Raw genomic sequence first — 17469 nt, 5'->3', positions numbered from 1 at the left:
ACGTATGCATGTAAATAGTGAAACGCATTCTTTTACGCTTTACGCAGTAGGGGATACGTATGACTAACTGCCCTCAAGTTCAAGCCCAAGCCCTTGAATAAGCATGTTCGAATTTGTGCAGTGTTAATGAATTTCAATGTTTGATAGATCAGATACTTAATTGATTCTTTTTACTGTAAATAATGACACCAAAAAACTTATTTTGTTTTCTTAAATTTACAAAGCCTTGACAAAATTGCTACAAAAAAAAGATGGGGCTACATGCTTCAAATAAACTATATCCATTCTGATGTAAAGTGATTTGAAGATATAATGATAATACTCTTTTCATCGCCTTTTTACCTAAATAAAGTTGACAACAATTTTGTACGTAATACATGTACATGAATTTGAAATAAAAGAACAAATTTAGGTCCTTAAAAAAAATTAAAAATGTAAGTATATTGTTATTAAATTCAGAACAGCAAATCACCGTTTACCGATTGAAACCGGTAGATGGTATGGAATTCCTGTAAATGACAGAAGCTGCACACTCTGTAATAGTGGTAAATTAGCGGACGAATACCATTTTATTCTTGAATGTAAATTTTTCTTAACTTTACGTAAGCAATTTCTATGTACCAAGTATTTTCAAAAACCAAGTACATTAAAATTTAGGGAACTGCTGATGACAACGAACATCAAAACATTGAAAAAATTAAGCTCTTTAATATTGCATATCCAAGAGCAATTCTGCTGTCCAGCCTAACTATATTAGCATTTATTATTATTATTACTCTCCGCGTATTGAACACCAATGAAACATTGTATTAAATTTTTATATGATGATCTAATTTTTTTTATTCTACCACTTTGTATTTCTTTTTTTTTCTCTTACTTACTTATGCTTACTAACACATGTAATACTATGTTGTATTATAATTAATATATAATTTATTAGACCCTTGACATCACAATTTAAAGTAAATATGTTATTGTACCTCATGTACAATGTATGATAATGGTTTGAGAGAATAAATTGAATTGAAAAATTGAATTGAATTGAATTGAAATTGAATTGTTGTTCAATTTTTTACTTTAAACTTAATAGAACTTTTAATGATGATGAATACCCAAAAAATAATAATTAAATGATACGGATGAGAACATTTGAAGAAAAATTCTTCGCTCATATCATTATACACTGTTCACCACAATTATGCAAGACCTTGATGACAAAGCCAAATTTTGATCGCATTTTTTAAACTCTCACTATGGCATTAGGGTGTACAATCGGATCATATCTACATGTTCTGATGCCCTGCTTTACATGAGACGGGACTTATTTGTTTTGCTTGAGAGAACGATTCATCAATTTGACAATGGTTGTACCCGTACCATTAACGCGATACATTCTGTCATGGCGTCTGTTGACATACCGGATCATCATTCACCAAAACAAACAGCGAATAATCAAAATCTTAGCAGTCGTGTTTGATTTATCCAATGGAACTAATTTCAAATAACGTTTAAGAAGAGTCACATTTGAGCTAAAATTTCCATAGTTGTTTGCGCACTCGTCGGAGTAAAAACTCTCTCCGCGAAAAAAGAAAAAGTCCATCTCCCGATATACTCGATCATGTAGTAAGAAAATGAAACCAATGTAAAGACATCGTTGCTTGATACAAGCGCGGAATGACATTCAGAGAGGTTTTGGGAACGCTGGTATTTAATGTTTTAGTGACAAGGGCTTTTTCCGGGAATGTCCAGGCGGTTTGGATGGCCCCTAGGGCCACGCCCCCGGGCTCAGCCCTCGTGGTGAATGCCTCGACATCCGTGGGGGCCTTGGCATATGCAGTGGATAGCATCTACAGAAATGGCATCCTGGCCAACGGGATCTTCCAGTATGTACAGTATTGTATAGAGTAAAACATGTACAATGATTAGAAAGGTTGGTGAACAATTTTATGATTATTTTTTTTTTCATGTGATCTTTTATGAAAATATAGGTACATGTAGTTACTGCTTTTTTGTAAAATTCTTTAAATAAATTGTAAAAAAAAATGCGTGTTAAAAAAACATGTCTCTAAACATGGCAAAGTTGTGTTTACTTAGATATCCATCACATCTTACATAAACTGTCGTTCAGAGGTCCACAACTGAGCTTAAATTTCTAAATATTTAGGATCTGTTTAAAAGGCTAAATGTTCTAAAAAGCTCAAATTTTGATCAAAAATTGGTTTTATAAATTATGCTACAGAACAATTTATAAAAAATTCTTTTTGTCTAAAAATTTATGGATCCTCCATTATGGTTACCATCTAATCGATCGGGGATGTAGTGTAAGTTGTTCACTACAACGGAAAAAAGTGTATTTTTTGTTAAAATTTGAATTTTCATATGTGTACCCTTTCAACTGCTCAGAGATTATTGTTTGAGAAATAAAATAAACCCTGACTTCATGCATAAGTTTGCTTTAACGTGGCCTCTTAATCCAAAAAAACAAGACCCTTCTCTGATTTTGGTGACCATCTTATGAACGGTTATTCATTGTGTGATGTTATTGCAAAAGTCCGTCTTAATTAGCCGGGTCCTGAGAAATAAAAAAAAATAAAGATTAAGAAATATTTTTCGGACAAGGTGGGGGGGGGGGGGGGGGGTAGTGCACGGTCCTGTCTGCGAGCATCAATTCAGAAAAAAAAATATTTTTTAAATTTCCGATACACGTCACAGATGAACAGCAAAATTTTCTAAGTCAAAGCTGATTATGAAGTTAAAAATTTCGCGCATGATTAATCCATCCCATTTCAAATTATCAACATATATTTATGTTTATCGAACAGAGTAGCAAATAGAGTTTGAAAACGATACATTCTTAGCATTATGAATTGTATCACGATAAATGGGCTGTTTGCGGGGCTAATTAATATGGTTAAGTAAAATCCAAAATTATGTATTAGTTTAATTATATCCTTGGAATAAATGTTCTCCAAAACTATAATAAAATGCCTTTGAACACATCAGAATCTCAGAGAGAGAGAGAGAGAGAGATAGATAGATATATATATATATATATATATATATATATATATATATATATATATATATATATATATATATATATATATATATATATATATATATATATATATATATATATATATATATTGTAGAATCAATTGGATAGACTCGGGATGTGATAGCAAACAGAGTATAGGCGAGTTCACGGACTTCCTGTTCAACAACAGAGTCGACGTCATTTTCGGACCACCCTGCACAAAAGGTTCAAATGAAAAAAATCAATCAAGGTGGTATGGGACATCTGTCGATACTAACTTGGTTTACAGTACACTATGTTTAAAATACTTTCACCGGTTTAGAATTTTAAATTTTACAATATTTAACCCAAAAATTTTGGGGAAGTAACATTTTTAAAAATCCCCAGCGAGATTCGAACTCATGACTTACAGATCCGTAGAAAACAACAAAGCACATTGCGCTACGCAGTTAGATGACATTTTTAGGAAAGAAACTATTTAAAAAATTGTACTTGATTTTATTGTTTATTTCGATAAATAATACGTCACAACATGGAGATGTCCCATACATCCTAAACCGATATTTTGTACAAACGTTCTTGACTTCTGTTAAATTCGCAAAAAGGGAGAAAACCCGAGGATAGTTCTATTTCGTGTGTTGTAATTATCTCGCATTCTATAGTAGCTGCAATAAAATGTAGTAACCTGTGTTTGTCGAGAGGTTCTGAGTATCAAATTTTACTAAGAAAATGGGTGGATAAGGCGTGTAAAATGCCCATACGCGGTCGGACAGGCTACTGAAAAATTAAAGTATCAATAAATCTGATGGATTTTTTTCAAATCATTGAAAACAATATATATTTAACGAATCATTGATTTTTAACCTATAGGTATGTTCAATGCTTGGAATATGTTGACTCAAACAGGCGTGTACGTATCAAAACCTGCAAAAACTGTCATTTTTTAGAACTTCAGGGCATTTTCTTTTATAGAGTGGGTCTGTGCTCCATATTTTTCTCATAGTTTAATTAAGGTCTATTGGAAAACAAACCGATTTCAATCAACAAAAACGTGGAGAAATGACCCACTATACATTAAAAATATCATTTTGTATCCCAACAATTGAACGTTTTGAAAAAATAATACAAGTCCGGTAGTTCGTGACCTTAGTCATATATAATAGTTAAAAAGCCCACTTTGTTGTGTCTGAAATGGCTCAGTGGTTAGAGCACCTGGCATAAGATAAAAAAAAAAAAAAGAGCACCTGGCATAAGCTAACCTTATATATCTAGGGTTTTTATGTTACGGGTTCGATACCACCATAATTTCCACAATATTTTCTTTCTTATTTTAAGTTAAATATATTAAAAACTGACTATAGTTAGAAATTTTGCTTTTGCAAAGTTTTATTATAATATATTTGAATAGATTTAATTGGGGAAAAATAAATTCAAAATTGTATTTCACTACTAAACCGAATGGGCATTTGCTCTATCTTATTCCCCCATCTTCAAATTTAACAAGACAGTGTATCAAATTTTACTAATTCCAAGAAACCAGTGTATCAAATTTTACTGATTCAAACAAGCCGGTGTATCAAATTTTACTAATATTTAAACAAGCCTGTGTATTAATTTTACTAAATCAAACAAATGAAGTGTTTAATGTACTCTTTATCGTGATTGTCTTGGTTGGTTTCTCCGGTAGCCATGATTCCTATCGCGGAGCTGGCGGCCTACAGAGACATCCCAGTATTTGGTTGGCTGTCCAATGAAGAGTCTCTAGACGACAAAAATAAACTGCAGACTCTGGTCAGATCCATCGCCCCTCTCTCCGCCATAGGTAACACGAAACCTTGCTCATCATGAGAGCACTCAAATGTAACATGAGAGACTTTCGAAAAAGATTTCCGATTTCTTCAAGCACACTTTTGGCAAGACAATGTTGCGTTTTGAATCATTATTTTCCTTTTGCAATAAAATATGCCATAAGTTTACGCTTTATTTTGAAACAGGAAGCATCCTCAGCATCTTCCTGTCTGGCTTTTTCTGGCTTCGGCTGATTGTGATATCCTCGGCGGATTCCGAATGTGAAGCGTACGCCAGTGCGTTTATTTCGGAAATCGAGACTCCATACTGGGCTTCTTATGGATTCTTTCTTGCTCATCACTACGCACGCGTGGAACTTAACGCAACTGACTCCACCATTGATACTATGTATTCCGCCATCAAATATGAAGGCAGAAGTATGTTCCGTTTTGTCTTAATTTAACAAATTATCAGTTTAATTTGTTTTTGTTTCTCGGCTATAACACCTATAAATTTGTATACTATCCAAAAGATCTCAACTACATGTACCAGAAAACCAGTTGAATACGTTTGAACATAATTTCATATAACAGAAAGAAAACTTAAGAATTAAATGTTTGACTAATCAAAAATTCTTCTAAAAATTTCAGTCATCATAATAATTGTTCCCGAGTCTGAGCTTCGCTCTTACATGGTCAGAGCGCATGCTCAAGGCATGGATGGCGGAGAATACCAATTCCTTTTTATCAAGACGACTCTAGTGACCATCGAGGAGTTAGCAGACTTAGAGAGCACGGCATTGTGGGAACGAGGACTTCCTGATGACGAGGGGGCGAGGCAAGGCTTTGAAAACCTCCTCTACGTAAGAAATGTTTAAAATATTACAAATTTGCAGGACAATGCCCGAGGTATTATTATTATTGGTTGGAATCTTAAAAATTCATTTTGGGTAATTTTTTTAATTGCTTTGATATCTCAATTTCACCTTATTTTTTTTTAAAGGTAAATATAAGAATAGATATGTAAGTAAAGAAATGTAACTGTTAAAAGTTACAGAAAAAATAACTTAAATAGTTACTCTACGATTTTTATTTAACGGCGTTTTTTTTATAACCCCCCCCCCCCCAAAAAAAAAAAACCAGCAGGAATTCAACCGCCATTCCATAATCGATAAACTTGATAAATAAATAATAAACTGTTTAATTGCTTAGCTGTCATTTGGAGACACACTGCAGGGAAACGCGACGTCTTCCTGGATCAATGACGCTTACTCCGCCTACCTGTCCCTCAAGTCATCATTCCCATCCCTCCCCGACTGGGCAGAGGTACCAAATGTTGTTCATACTGCTATAAATACATCCATATATGAAAGGAGCTTTGAATACTCATAATTTTAATTAATTGATTTTTTTTTAAATATATTAGTGTTTTATTTGTTTGTTTATGATTTAAGCCGGACATCTACTCGCCGGCCTTGCATGACGCCGTGTACTTATACGCTCACGCTTTGAGAGACAATGGAGGGGATCCTGCAAATGTCAACGGCTCCCTGATAAAACACGCCGTAGAAAACACGCACTTCAAAGGTACTATATAGGAATAAAATGTACATAAGTAGCTATACATTATACAAAAAATGCTGAAAAAATGAAATAAAATCATCGTAAATCAGTCTTATATTTATCACCAGTTTGATATCAGTAATGTTCTAACGACTGTTTATTATTCTAGCAACTGTTTCAGTTCTGTCGGGAAATGTTGACAGTGTCGTTCTATCGACTGTTTCAAGTCTGTCGGGACATTTTACCAATGTTGTTCTAGCAACTGTTTAATTCTGTCGGAAAATGTTGACAACGATGTTCTAGCGACTGTTTCAAGTCTGTCGGGGGACATTGTAAGTGCTGTTATTTTAGGTCTCTCAGGGGATGTCATCATGTCGAATGATGCCGATCGATACGCTTCAATCACCGTGTTCGATCTCACAGAGTCGGGCAATTTTACCACCGTGGCTTTCTACCGGATGGCAATAGTCAATGGCACTATATTCCCGGTAAATTATCCTGTATATGTAAAATTTTATCCTATCCAAATGCGTAATTCTTCATATTCAAATCATAGTATGTGATAAACAATGCAAGTTTTACTCTTTTATAAATCAACCATGTCCAGTTGAATCTCGCTGAGCGAATAACCATTATTTTCTCTCTAGGAGAGTGATCTGACCTACTTCCGTTGGGGGGACGGGACCACTAGCGATGATCGGATCCCCGAGGACACACCCAGATGTGGCTTTTTCAATGAAAAATGCCCACCAGCCTCAGGTACAACCTATGGTGGTTAAATTTTGCCCCATTACGCGCAATTCATATGCCTACAGAATACAGTATATTTATGTCGACATGCAAGATATTGTCAATAATTATATGTTGATGCATTTTCAACCTCAAATATACTGATCTTAGCTTTGAAATGAAATCTATGGTTGCATAATTTTGACTTAATTTTGACTTAATGCAACATTAATGAATAATGTCAACATGCTACAAAAATATGAACACATAAGACGCAACAAAATTTTCAAAACTTAACAAAACAATGGTGATTGTTTTAACTAAGTTATATAAAAAAGGATTGGTTTTCCGGTTTTCCTTATCATGTGATTTTGTAAAATACAATCTATAAATTTAGTGCTTCATTTTATGGGAGATTATATGGCCAGGTTTTGAATTCAGATAAATAATTCAGTCCTAATGAAAATATTATAAGTATCCAAATCAAATAAATTATATTCAATATTGGTTTTCAAAAAGATCTCGACAGAGGGCAAAGCATGGACATTTTTTAAAACTCATGTTAATGGTTATTAAAATTTACCGTTCTGTTTATTTACCAGGCGCAGAACAGTAATAACAACCATGGCTCATGAAATGTTACAAAATTGTACTCAAGTTCTTCATTATTAGTTGCACTTCAAAGTAGATGACATAGTGTGTTGATCCCGATTTTGGCATGGTAGGTCACGTGATTTTCACAAAACGTTCATCGAGTTTGTTTACATATATGCAGGAAAAAAGCAAAAACCAACTCATCAATGAAATCCGGATTTATCAATTTCAGCGGACCTCTAAGATTACTCATATGTTTCAAATATTAATGAGAATTACTATATCAATTTGATGTACATTACAATACGCGAAAAACTAAGTTTGTTGCATAAAATGACGCTCAATTTTCCTAAAAAGGGTATCTTTTAAAATTCCGTTGAAAAATTTCACTTTTTTAAGTGGAACTCTCCTATAGAGATCCCTATCTCCCTGATGAGTTCCTGGAAATGGTGCATTAAATTAGAATAGTGTTGTGATTTTAAGTAGGTCTGTCTAATATCTTGTTTTTGAATTAAGATATATTAATTAATTATATCTCATGACGAAATTTTCATTTCTTATTTCGATATTCAATGAATTGTTTATGTTGCTTGACGAAAAAAAAATTCACCTGTCTGTTTAAATTTCCAAAGAACAATCAATATTTGCGCTCGTAAATTTTTCATCATTTAGTTGCAGTTTCATTGAAATAATCAAGATATAACATATCCTACAAAAAAGGACCTGCAGATAAGTTTGTATATACATTGTGCTGCACTTTCAAGACAAAGGTTACCTGTTTTATAAACAACAGCAAGCCACCCGATATTTAGCATGCATTTATCCGATATTTGCAGCATTTAGAATACCAACACAATTCTAATTGTCTGCAGTCTCCAATGTAGAATTGCAAGGAAATCAATATTGGAAATTTTATCGATCCTTCAGCCTGTGTCCCGTTAAACTTTCAAGTGCTTATAAAGACGGCTTCGTTGGATAATAATAGCCGGGTATTTACTTATTGTAGCTTCATCCGACGACCTCGCTGTATACATTGGTGTATCGCTAGCAGTCATGGTTCTTGCGTTGATGATGTTTTTGGCATACAGGTAAATCACACACCTGAGCGGAATGTTTTCTGTGTTACTCGTGCTTTTTCACCTGAGCAGGTATGTTCATTAGACTCATGTGTACTTGACGAGAAAGGAAAATACAATAATGTAATAGATTCTCGGAGAAGAATAGACCATAATGAAAAGCAACAACAAAACGTCTCAAAAGGAAAGTTTGTCCTTTTCTTAAATTTGAGAATTTAAACTAAACGGTTTTTGTCACTTTTTGCATTTAAATTATTTGTTCCTTTGAGACAGAATATGGAAAAGAGAAAAAGATCTGCAAAATGTTGCCTGGAAAATTCACTTCAGAGACATTGATTTTTTGGTGGGAAAACAGGTCCGCTCTTTTATGGTATGTAAATAAAATGATACTAGCTTGGCGCTAAAAATCGTTTCCTTCTAAATCTTACCCGTCAGTAGCAGTTAGATAGGCCAAAAAAACTGTTTGGAAGGAATTTTTAGGAATGGAAATATTAGTTTAAATTGATACGTAACGAGAAATTGAAATTGTAGAAAAAGAGTAAACACGATTGCTGAAATATTAAAACCCATATTCAAATCTGCTTCTTGTATTCTTGCAACTTGCCTTTGCTGCCAATGTTTTTTTCTTTTCATTACTTACACATATAGAAAGCGATGTATATTCGATATATTTATTGATATTTACAAAACTTCCCTTCCTCTCTGCATATGAACTTCAGAATCTTTCTCGCCATGACACCAGCAGTGAGCTAGCCACTCGGAAGGGCAGCGCCGGGGAGTCACCATTACGTCACAGACGGCCGAGCCTTGGGAGTCGCTCGGACAAGGAGACTGAGTACAACTGCGGGACGACGAACGCCGACACCCTGTCCATGGACAACAATGTGGTACAGAGTACTAACATCACGGTGGCCCGCTACAGGGGCCGCATGGTCGCCATCAAGTCACTCAGGAAGAAGAAACTGAAAACGGACGGGGTCAAGTTCCTGAAAGAAATGAAACAGGTGCGGTCTTGTTCATTGAAAGGGTTTGTATTCGTGGCTTAGTTTGCTCATACCTTTGCAATAAAATCAATAAAAACATACGATAAAAGGTTTTTAGAAGGATCGTCATGCTTTTCAAATGTACATTCGTGATTGAAGATGATCGGAACAAATAATTTTACTTTAAAAATTTATAATCATGAATAATGGTTTTCGATCGATTGTTATCCATTATGGATGGTCAAATTATATGATAAACACATTAAATCCATAGTTTCACCTTATGCTGGTTACTCCAGCAAAAAAGTGATCGGGACCGGAAACAGATACCATTCACTCTTTTGTTAATGGAGTCTGGGGAAATGCATTTTATTTTGTACGGATGTCTTAAACATGATGTGTAAGTCACAATACTGCATGCATCGTCGCATTACACTAGCTTTGTGTCCATTTCCATTTGGGAAGTAGGGTGGACGCAAAACCGTGGCTTGCTTTGATGGTCGTAATTTGTAAATGTAATGTTACCATAGTATATTTAGCGCTATTTAATTATTGAACTCTAAAATTTCATTTATTATATATGTTTTTAATATTGGATTTCTTTACCATGAAATTGCACGGAAATAATGTAGTATGCACTGCTGAAGTTTGTTTTGATTATTGATTGTATTACATAGGGATTGATTTGAAACTGCGTTCATTTCCAAAATACCGTTTATTAAATATGCATATAATTGACTTTGCATTCGCTTCCGCTTCATATGTATAGTGTGCACACCGTGCTTGAGAATAAACCCAATCAATCGTGTATTGTTGTGATATATCAATTATTTCTATTTGTATGAGAAGAAAAACCTTAATATATATTATATGAATAATTATACATATTGATAAAGGAACTGCACAATTTATGCAATCAGATTCTGTGGATGTACATGACTTTGTACTATCTTACAAGACGTGAACTTTTTCACTCATTTCTTAAAATTTTCAATGTCCTTGAAAAGAGAGTTCACCTAATTAAAACCAGGATAAAAGCAAAATGTTTATTCCGTCCGTTCAATTCATTTACTAATTATCTAACAAGCAAGCAATAAATTAAAGATATACTTACTTTAAGTAGAAAGACAAAGTATTGCTAAAATCGTGCTCATCATTACCTTTGAGATTATCCTTAAAGTGATTTCATTGTAATGTTAAGGTACAACAACTCTCGTAAGAGTTTTCATTCCTTTGATTTTAACAAAACGTATAATTGTATATTTATTTTTTATCTTAAAGGTGATTGAGTTTAAGCACGGAAACATCGCCTCTATGCTGGGTATCTGTACTGATGCCGACACACCCTGTGTTATCTGGGAGTACTGCAGCAAGGGGAGTGTACAGGTCAGATTGCTTTTCTTATTGACTTTTCATTTTTCAAATATTTGATATACCAATTAATACAGCAATAAAGCGAATAATGTGTGTGAAAAATTGTCTTGGGATGAAATGCCATAGTTAAAATCTTGCTGTTTTTCATTAACTTAATTCTTCGTAAAAAGCGCCGAGTAAATGTTGATGCAAATCAGCTGTAAACGGTAAAATCAGAATGTATGATCATATTACATGTTCATTAATTGACTCCGCACTTTGTCATTCGATGTGACAATTCAAATCCTAATAAAACTTTTTTTTTCTAAATGCCAAACAACTTGACAGCTTTATGCATTGTTAAAGATGAATTGCGTGTAGAGACACTCTAACAATGCCATATTGCACTTAATTCAATATGCTTTTCGTCATTTTCTACACTAAGAGACTCTACAGCATTATCAATCCGGAAAACATAACCTTTGAGAACAATTGGCCATTACGAATTTGCATGTTATTTTATAACATTTTAACAGGATGTGATAGAACATGATGACATAAAATTGGATACTATGTTCAAAATATCAATTGCAGTCGACATATGCAAGGTAATGGAATTGTTCGTATTGCTATACCACAAAATTCTTCATTATATTCTATGCTGCATTATCAATAGACTGAGACATGAGTGTTTTGGTTTTGTTACAAGGGACTGGCCTACCTCCATAAAAGTGACCTTCGTTTCCATGGTAACCTGAAAAGTTCGAACTGTTTGATTGACAGTCGGTGGGCGTGTAAGCTGACGGACTTTGCACCTCGTCATCTTCAAGGAGAAGATATTGATGACAAAGAGGGGGAGGATGAAAAATATGCAGGTTATAAAATATTACTCAATCTTTTCTCTAACACGCAACCCGACAAGCCATTGAACTAACGCGCAACCCAACAAGCCATTGAACTAACGCGCAACATAATGAGCCGTTAAACCTACGCGCAACACAATGAAAGGTTAAATTCAAGTCAGAATAATCGGTGTTTTTGCGGACTACAATTAATTTTATGAAAATAGCGATTTGTTGCATATTTTGTTATTAATGAAAAGTGGGTCATTGTTACAAGCTGTTGTTGATTCGATTCCTTTCTTTTTCAATCACACCTGAAATACAAGAAACCGAAGCACATGTTTATCATCGAAGTTATCTTTGAGATTTCTAAAAGAATACTGCCTTATTTTTATTTTTCACTCTCTTCTCTTTCTGTCTATGGGCACTTTTTTTGCCTCTTTAACCAAAGTTTATTTTTAAAAATCAAACGAACGCGTTTTATTTATTCGATAAGTGACTTAAATTAATAAATTAATTGTTAAAAATGAAAGCGTATGTTGCATTTTTGTATAGATAGTCTTATAATCGCATATCCTTATACAGCCTTGCTTTGGACGGCCCCAGAGCTACTCCGAAAAATAATTCCCACTGGAAAGAGATTCGGGTCGCCAGCCGGTGACGTATATGCCTTTGCCATTATTGCAAAAGAGCTGATCTGTAGGGATAGGCCATACTCCATGGAGAGTCATCTTACTGATGAAGGTTAGTTTTACAGTTTAGTTTGCTAAATCAGCAAAACTAATGTCCAGTCCTGGGTGATTACAAGAATGCTGCATGATTGAATGAATGATCATGGAGTGGTTGTAGACCTGGCGTTTCTGAGGAAGCTTTCTGAATTTTAGATACCAGTATGACAAATGGTAACAACAAGTATTTGAATCGGAATGATAAACAAGTATATGAATAAATCAAAATAAATCAAAAATAAGTTTTTGCTTACATTACTTTACTTCGATCTTTAGCGATAAAATACACATTTTTATGTAGAAATCATCAGTAAGGTGATGAGTGATAACGAGGTTAAACGGTTCAGACCGGCCTTCCCCCAGGAACTGGACGGCATCCAGACGGCCAAACAGAGCTACGCCATCAGGAAGCTGATACAGAGCTGCTGGATCGAGGACCCCATGATGAGGCCCACAATCAAAACCATATTAAAAGCACTGAACAGGATAAACCCGTACAAGTACGCCTATACCATTATCCCGTATTTAACGAAAGTGTTATAATTTCTTCAGTAACACAGGTCTGACACAAGGTTATCCAAAAGTGATGTATTTTCCAGTCATCTGTAGCTAAACTTTAAAAAATGCAAAGAGATTCACTAGAAATATCTTCACGTTACACACTATGTTACATGTAGTTTTAAGGTCAGACGACACGTTCCTCAATTTTAGATAACTTTTTCCAGGAATTTGTTAATGGTTTACTACTACTTTGACAAGCTTTCTTGCAAAAAATTAGGGTACCTTACCAGGCATTTCTGCAAAATACTAGAGTATGCATTATCCTATATAATCTTCTTGAAAATTCACTTGAATTGCTGATATAAAAATAAATACATCTACAGCACAGCGAGATTCACTATATTAGAACTATATCTCCGCCGGGCGGGGCTTTGAACTCACGACCTCTAAAACCTATATTATTCTGGCACGGCCACGGTTTTAACCACTCGACCATCTAGACATATAACCAAAGACAAGTAAATTTTGATCATTTTTAAAGTATTTATAAAATTAATATTTTTTATTGGAACTCTTTATTACGAGGAGATACAAAAAAGATTCTCGAGGAACGTGTCGTCTGACCTTAAATAAAGTTTTTCATAGTATACGTTTATTTACTTCAATGTATATATAATATTCCAATCATCATTTACTCACCTGTAGGAATTCGAATGTAATAGAAAACATGGTTGTGATGATGGAGAAATATTCAACGCAGTTGGAGGAGATTGTAGCAGAAAGAACCGAGCAACTGCAGGAAGAAAAGAGAAAGACGGATGCTCTTTTGTTTCGTATGCTTCCCAGGTATCCGTGGAAAAAATACTCCTGTAGTTTGATTTGGGGTTTTTTTTCAATTAACATCGCTTTTCGAAACATTGATAATTTGAGATTTTTCATGTAGAAAAGTGGCAGAGGAATTAAAGTTGGGAAGGCCGGTGGAGGCTGAGAATTTTGAGTGCGTGACGATTTATTTCTCTGATATCGTTGGCTTCACCAATCTCGCTGGAGGAAGCACCCCCATACAGGCAAGCAAACAACAAATGATAAAACTGCAAAAGGAAATATTAACTATGCCTTGTGAAATCTATTTAGGATTCGTGTTTTTACACGTGTATTTTTTTTTCTAAACTCTTAACAAATTATTATTACATATGAAACTATTTCTCCTTGATACCTTTCTGTTATCTTGAATGATTTTTTAATTCTAGAAGTAGATGCCATTTGTTGAACTTGTTTTTTGCTATCTTTTTAAAATTAGATATTAATGAATCTGCTACCACAGGTTCAGAACAAAATATGAAATCAAATTTTTAAATTTATATATATCAAAGAAAAAGTCAGTTTTCTTCCACATTTTGCTTGTCATTATATGTATCCTGTGGGGTTTTTTTTACAGGTTGTTGACTTGCTGAATACGTTGTATACACTATTTGACGACATCATCGAACATTATGACGTATATAAGGTAAAAACCAAATTAACAAAGACTGAAACCAAACGGCACACTTATGTAAATATCCTTACTATCTCTACTGTAAATTTTGTCCCGTTTTGTGATAGGTAGAAACAATTGGCGATGCTTACATGATAGTGAGCGGACTTCCGGAAAGAAACGGAAATAACCATGCCAACGAAATCGCAAAGGTGGCGCTGGAGCTCTTGGATGGCGTCAACCGTTTCCAGATTCCACATAAACCCGATGAAAAACTTCAAATAAGAATTGGTAATATTAAAAGGGCTTTTTCGTGCATCTATTCAAAATCATATATCTATTAAGTAGATTCTTCCTTTTTACATACATGCTACAAAAACATAATATGAATTACTTTAAGGTCTACATTCCGGTCCTGTCTGCGCAGGTGTTGTAGGTCTTACAATGCCCCGGTATTGTCTGTTTGGAGACACCGTTAATACAGCCTCAAGGATGGAATCTAATGGCTTAGGTGCAAAACAACTTGTTGGTTTATATTTCTTTAATATTTTAATTAAATATCATAAAATACTTACTAAATATTATTTACTAAAGTTAGCTTTATGGTCTGATTGAAAAAATATATATATATTCGTGTTTTTTTTGTTTAGCTTTGAAAATTCATATAAGTTCGACCACAGCTGAACTGTTGCAGACAGAGAATTGTTACAGAATAGTGGAGAGAGGGAAACTAGAAGTGAAGGTATTGAACTAGACGACAGTATTGGAATTTTTTTTATTCTTTTTACCCGGAATTCCTTTTAAACAAATTACTATAGTAATGTCAAATACGAGGATGTTAGACGGTGCACTAACGGAGTATATCGATTATTGATATAGATACGCGGTCAACTGGAAGATAAACTAAACAAACATATGCGTAGTTGACAGGAAGTTGTTAGTTCTGACATAATTCACTGGGTTTCTTTACTATTTTAAGGTTTTGTTGTCCAGTTTTAGAGAATTAAGTGATATATATATATATATATATATATATATTTATATACACTGCAGCTATTAAATAAAGTAAGACAAGTTAATCCCTTAACGTTTCATAATTTCTCCATGTCATATTGCAGGGTAAAGGGACGATGACCACATATTGGTTAGAAAGCCAGACTGACACAGATAACCCGGTACCCGCCTCACCCGGCGGGCTATCCTTGTCTGACTTCAATGCCTTGAATATTCAACCCGAAAGTGAAAGAGACGGACAATCCGAGGTGACGTCAGCAAGTGACGGAAATGACGAAGAGGCCGAAAACGAGGGACCTTCACCTAAATATGTGTCTTTCCTTAATATGCCATCCTTACCCAACGCGGCGGACATTATCAGCAACGATTCGGGATTGCTAGAGCTATTTGATAGCGACCCTGAAGAATCTAGCCCGTCTTCAACATGACCAATGCGGGAAGAAAATGCTGTTTTATCCCTGTGGACATGAATTTTATAAAATATTTTTTAAAAAAAATTAACAAACAGATAAGCTGAAAGAAAAAGTATGACTTTTCTCGAAAGTCTTCAACTTTTTTTTATATTTACTTGGTTTTATTATTTCTTTCCTTGTATGTATCTTGATTAAAAAAAACGATATGTTGTTGAACAGGCCGCATGAATTTAATTTGACCATAACCTTACTTTTTGATAAAGGCATTTTTGTGTCAGTTTTGCCGGAAACATTGTCAAGTGTTGCTCTGATCTCTAATTTGTAGAGAGCAATTAAACATGTGTCACAAATATTTCGTTTTCAATTGTACATGGTTTGTTGTGTGTACTTGACATTATCTGTCTGGCACACATTTAGTTATCAAATACTAGTACAATGATAATAATGAAAGATAAAAATCTAATATGTACCAGATATATTTGAAATCATGAATGAAATTATTAATCAGCTCATTTCCGTGGGAATTTTGTGACGTTTTATCTGTTACCTATTCACCATTCCTTTTTTTCTGTTTGCACAGTCTATAAGCTAGGCCATCTGATATATTAATGACCTTTGATTGGGGGAAATAAAGTGTATTGAAAGTAATTTTTTTGTTTTATGATTCACAATTATAACGTTCCTACAAGCAAATATAGAATGTTAGAAAGCTTCTTCAAAAAGAATTGTTAACTTGCATCTTGTTGTCATCAAAACATACATGAAGACCAAACTAATTGACCTAATCTTTATACTCTCAAACTATAATTCTTGTTTGACGGACAACTTAAAACGAGGCTTGAAAACCACCGATTCAGTGACAAAGCACCTATAAGGCTAAAAAAAGTGGGGCGACTTAAATGCATGGAACTTTGTATATATGTTAGTTATCGGTAATGTTACCTAAACCAAAAAAAAAACATGAATACTGATTGAAAGCAAACACAAGTTTTAAATATAAAAGCATAATATGAAGCGGGTAAGCAAACAGCATGCTAAACAAGCCTCTTATTCGATATGAAGACCAAAAAGCCATTTTTGTTTGAAGGGGGGGGGGGGTTATGATCCTATACACTCCCAAAAGATATTGAACAAACAGCAAACAAAAGCAAATAAACAATCTCTAGTAAAGCATTAAAGCTAAGCAGAAAAACGATAATTAACTAACCTCTAATCAACATATCTTCAATACAATAGAATAATTACAGTACAGTAGTACAGGGTTTTTGTTCATGCAAAGTTGGCCATACCGCACCCGGTTTGAAAAAATTAGGATGGACGACCTCTGACATTTTTAACCCGGAAACTAAAGACCTGCAGCTGGCTTTTCCGATAA

At 34.3% G+C, this 17469-nt stretch overlaps 1 protein-coding gene across 1 annotated transcript; it reads left to right on the top strand.

Annotated features, from left to right (window-relative positions):
- The first annotated feature begins 1561 nt into the window (after positions 1-1561).
- LOC128161548 (atrial natriuretic peptide receptor 1-like) lies at positions 1562-16742 on the top strand. The gene is made up of 24 exons (XM_052824862.1): positions 1562-1883; positions 3153-3262; positions 4725-4859; positions 5032-5262; positions 5476-5687; positions 6037-6150; positions 6279-6411; positions 6739-6875; positions 7035-7146; positions 8717-8798; positions 9060-9156; positions 9506-9790; positions 11051-11155; positions 11659-11730; positions 11832-11997; positions 12550-12708; positions 12994-13192; positions 13899-14039; positions 14137-14260; positions 14632-14700; positions 14796-14958; positions 15068-15178; positions 15318-15409; positions 15786-16742. The coding sequence occupies exons 1-24, from the start codon at positions 1675-1677 to the stop codon at positions 16107-16109; spliced, it is 3582 nt and encodes a 1193-aa protein (XP_052680822.1). The 5' UTR covers positions 1562-1674; the 3' UTR covers positions 16110-16742.
- Positions 16743-17469: the final 727 nt, after the last annotated feature.

The sequence above is a fragment of the Crassostrea angulata genome, chromosome 1 (genome assembly GCF_025612915.1).
Source record: "Crassostrea angulata isolate pt1a10 chromosome 1, ASM2561291v2, whole genome shotgun sequence".
NCBI lineage: Eukaryota > Metazoa > Mollusca > Bivalvia > Ostreida > Ostreidae > Magallana > Magallana angulata.
The sequence above is the reverse complement of the archived record's forward strand: the minus strand, read 5'-3'. Positions and strand labels throughout refer to the sequence as shown.